Source organism: Uranotaenia lowii, unplaced genomic scaffold, assembly GCF_029784155.1.
Source record: "Uranotaenia lowii strain MFRU-FL unplaced genomic scaffold, ASM2978415v1 HiC_scaffold_1231, whole genome shotgun sequence".
Taxonomy (NCBI): Eukaryota; Metazoa; Arthropoda; class Insecta; order Diptera; family Culicidae; genus Uranotaenia; species Uranotaenia lowii.
Window position 1 is genome coordinate 1 of NW_026597224.1, and position 4,501 is coordinate 4,501.

Sequence of the window (4,501 nt, forward strand, 5' to 3'; positions counted from 1 at the left end):
TCATTTTTGTCATTTTTGTCATTTTTGTCATTTTTATCATTTTTATCATTTTTGTCATTTTTGTCATTTTTGTCATTTTTGACATTTTTGTCATTTTTGTCATTTTTGTCATTTTTGTCATTTTTGTCATTTCTGTCATTTTTGTCATTTTTGTCATTTTCTTCATTTTTGTCATTTTTGTCATTTTTGTCATTTTTGTCATTTTTGTCATTTTTGTCATTTTTGTCATTTTTGTCATTTTTGTCATTTTTGTCATTTTTGTCATTTTTGTCATTTTTGTCATTTTTGTCATTTTTGTCATTTTTGTCATTTTTGTCATTTTTGTCATTTTTGTCATTTTTGTCATTTTTGTCATTTTTGTCATTTTTGTCATTTTTGTCATTTTTGTCATTTTTGTCATTTTTGTCATTTTTGTCATTTTTGTCATTTTTGTCATTTTTGTCATTTTTGTCATTTTTGTCATTTTTGTCATTTTTGTCATTTTTGTCATTTTTGTCATTTTTGTCATTTTTGTCATTTTTGTCATTTTTGTCATTTTTGTCATTTTTGTCATTTTTGTCATTTTTGTCATTTTTGTCATTTTTGTCATTTTTGTCATTTTTGTCATTTTTGTCATTTTTGTCATTTTTGTCATTTTTGTATTTTATGAAACGAAGGGTTAATGTTGAATTTGTCAATTTTTTTTTCAATGTCTTAAATTTTGTTAAATTTTTAAATTTTACAAGTTTTGTCATTTTTACCAATTCAACCATTAAGACAATTATGTGATTTTTGAAGGTTTAATAATTTTTTTTAATTCTCAATTCTGTTAATTGCTTAAAATTAGTCAATTCTGTTATTTTAGTTAACTTTTTCAATTTTCACAATTTTGTAAATTTGGTATTTTTTAACATTTTTGCACTTCTGAAATGTCTGCTTGCAAACTTTTCTTACATTTTTGTTAAAAATTTAATGTTTGTTCATCGGTATGTCTTGCATGCACCATCTCATAACATAAGGTGACATAACATAGCAAACAAACAAATAATTAATAATTATTGAAAAATAACATGAGGAGTTAGATTCCTTTTAATTATATGCTTGTTCTCTTAAGCTTCCAAAATGCTTAAAACTCTAATAAACAGTTCGGATTGACTCAAATCCTGTCATCGTCTATGCTAGACACCTACATCAACAATAACCAAACAATCGTATTGAACATGTTTTTCGAAACGAACGAAAGGTTGCATCGCGCAACGAAAGATCTGGAGAGGTAAAGAGAAAAGGGAACGAAAAAACTAGCCAGAGCTCAAGACAAATGAGTAGCATTTGTCTGATTGAATTCAATCCGCGATGCCAGGTAAATGTTTGACGTTTTGTAGTTAGGAAAAATGTATGGCCGCTTTCATAAACTTTTCAAAAGTTGCCTAACAAATCTAAACTCTAAACTAAATTTTTCCCTGTCGTTCGTGCTTAGGAAAAAACTTCCTGAGTACGAACGGCAGATCTGAAAAGATGAGATGGTCTTCGTCGTCCACGTCTCCGTGTATTTTTCCCTTTCTCAGAGCATTCTGTGCTTTCGATTTAGCGTTGGGTTAGAGATGAGACTTACAATCGCTATTAAAGCATACGATGTGAGAATCAAGTCACCCTTATTGACCCATTTAACTTAGGGATTATATTCCTTGATGCAATCCAATTCATTGTAGTATGAAACGGGGCTTCAGCCCCAGTTTTTGCATCCGGTTCGGCTGACAGCTTAACTGGAAACAATCTATAGCAAAACCTTACAATTTTGTTGGTTTTAGCAAAAATTGTCATTTTGTCGTAGGCTCCTCTCTCTTTTACATACGGGATATCGCATATCGTGCCTATGATGTCATGAAAAATATGACGTCATATTTTTGATCATCCTGAGTAGTGATTGCTGAAAATTGCTAGAAAGGGAAATGAAGACGTTTTTTGGAGTGATCTTTTTTTGTTATTTCCGTTAATTTTTTTTTAATTGAAAAGTAAAAAATTCCGTTTGTTTCGATAAAAATCAATTTAATTAAACAGCCCCGATTCGAAAAAAACTTCGAGAATAGCGGGTACAAAAATTCACTCTAATACACACAAATACACAGCCATCGTCAGAACTCGTCGAGCTGGTTCGATAGGTACCTATGGAGGTATATCTATGAGCCATAATTAATGATCTCTCAAATAACTATACCTTTCTGTAAGAAAAGCAAAAAGCTTTCTGAATCATATTACTATCAATAAAATAGTTTTTGAACCTTGATGACAGATTTTCGCATTTTTATGGGTCATACTGTATATACACAGATACATAGTTGAGTTTTTTCTCCAGAAGGGTGGTGAAACGTATATTATTTTCAATTGCAATTTATATACTCAGATTAAAAATGATAATGTTAAACGGAAGAACTTTTAGTAGCAGCATATTGATAAATTTTCCAACGACATTCAAACATTAAAATTTTGTAGAAAGCTTCCAAGTCATCTATGCAGCACGTCACTACATATTTATAATTTGGGTAAAAACGGGTCAGATAAATAATTAAGTATCAATTTATTCAAGACATTATTTCATCAACAATATGATAATTTTTATCACTCACTGACAATAAATTGGACAGTGGATAATTTGTTTAACTCATTACTTGTTTGAACAACGAGCCTTAATCTTTGTTCTGACCACATTATCCACCAACTGGTATACGGTTAAGCCTATCAACTAGTGCCGCATGCTGCCCACCCACGCTTATTTATTGGTATTAAAAAGGATTGATCCCAAATTGATAAATCAGCACTGGACAAAAACGATACTCACCATCCGGTTGCAAAGCTCTGGCTGTCCAAATTTACACATTCTCCGTCTTGCCGAAGCTGGCCAAATAGCTCGGCGAACTTCCTCCGTTGCTAGAACCGTTAATACTTCCCGGGCCGGGATTAGCAGCATGGATGTTGTTGTTGCTGTTCTGCATTTGTTGATTATCTAAATTATTTGTTTGCAATGGGTCACTGCTTCCGCCGCTAACGGATGTCATTGCCGTCGTCGTCGTCGGGGATGGGTCCAAAATATTGCCGGTACTTCCTCCGTGACCTTTTGGTCCGGGTGCTCCAAAGGGATGATGATGATGGGACTGATGATGCTGCTGATGATGATGGGTACCCAACAAGGGCTGTTGCTGGTGATATGGCGAATTATTAATCATATTTATGTTGCCGGTGGACGAGGCCGCCGTACTGGGAACCGAGGACCAGGTCCCGTCGTACTTGGACTTGATGAACAAAGGCTGCTCGGTTGAGCGCCCATTATCGCCGAAATTGAGTTTATTATCCTTATTGTAGCCTATTTTGTTGTACTTGGCCGAGGCTGACTGGCGCTTGATAGTGCCGAAGAGTGGCGTGTGGGGTACGCTTGCCGAGGTCCCAGACCCGGACCCGAGCGGAAGCAGATTACTGGTGCTGCTGTTGGCCCCATTCAGATTGCTGCCACTGGAACCCATCAGCCCAGCAGCACCAGACACAACCGAACTCTGACTGCCGCCATTGAGCAGCAGCATATCCGCCATCCGGTTTTCGATGATGTTCATTTTCTGACTCTTCATGCTGCCCCCGCCTCCGTAGGACGTTCCCCCTCCAATCCTCTTAGAAGAACCTTCCTGCTGCTGTTGATGCAGTTGTTGCTGATGTCGCTGTTGATGTTGATTTATGAAATTATTGTAATGGCAGCCGGTGGTCGGAGCCGAGTAGACGTTTTTCCCATCGAACTGATTCTGCGGCTGCTGCTGCTGCTGCTGATGGTGCAGGGCAGTGGTGTTGTACATGATCCCGACTCCATTCTGCTGTTGCTGCTGCTGCTTCTGTTGCGAGTTCATGATGGCACCTGAACGGCCTACCAGAGTAGTGGAAGCGTACGCGCCGTAGTTGTCATACGAAGGGGATCCGTCCAGTAGCTCCTGTTGGTTCTTGAATGACGAGCAGCCGGCGACCTCGGCGTAGTCTGGCATGTTTAGGGGGGAAAGTCTGAAAAAAAAGGAATAGAAAGTTCGTTTAACGTATTTATCAGAAATGCACAGAAGACGCGAATGCTGGATAAAAATACACTGTAAGAAACATTTATTCCTTCGATTATAAAATTACTCAGCTCAGATATTATTTAAATTTTTTTCCTAGTTTAAATCCATCCACATTTCTTGGAATACATTTGTTTTAATTTTTTGCTCAAAACTTTATGACAGTAAGTGTAGAATAACTTAGATTAGTTGAAAGTTTGTAATAGTTCTAAAATAAATTCACAAAAAGTAGATGTGTTAATTTGAACCAAACGTACAATACATTACAAAACAAGAAATCTCTTCTCAGCACTAGTTTTTGAAAAAAGCGAGTAATTTTTTTAAAAGAAAGGTTTAAAACTATTGGAAAATGTGTATACATTTTAAGTAGAACTTTTAAATACAAATTATTGGAGTTAGAAATTACAGAAAAAAGACAAATGATTGTAAATCTTGAA

The 4,501-nt window shown here is 35.8% G+C and overlaps 1 protein-coding gene across 1 annotated transcript; it reads right to left on the reverse strand.

The window, feature by feature from the left end:
• Nucleotides 1-2,846: 2,846 nt before the first annotated feature.
• LOC129759223 (uncharacterized protein DDB_G0283357-like) lies at nt 2,847-3,998 on the reverse strand. The gene has a single exon (XM_055756628.1). It carries the CDS (start codon nt 3,996-3,998, stop codon nt 2,847-2,849), a length of 1,152 nt encoding a protein of 383 aa, XP_055612603.1.
• Nucleotides 3,999-4,501: the final 503 nt, after the last annotated feature.

Bases quoted from the DNA above. Each gene is read 5' to 3' on its own strand.
- LOC129759223 (XM_055756628.1), bottom strand. From the start codon at position 3,998: ATGCCAGACTACGCCGAGGTCGCCGGCTGCTCGTCATTCAAGAACCAA.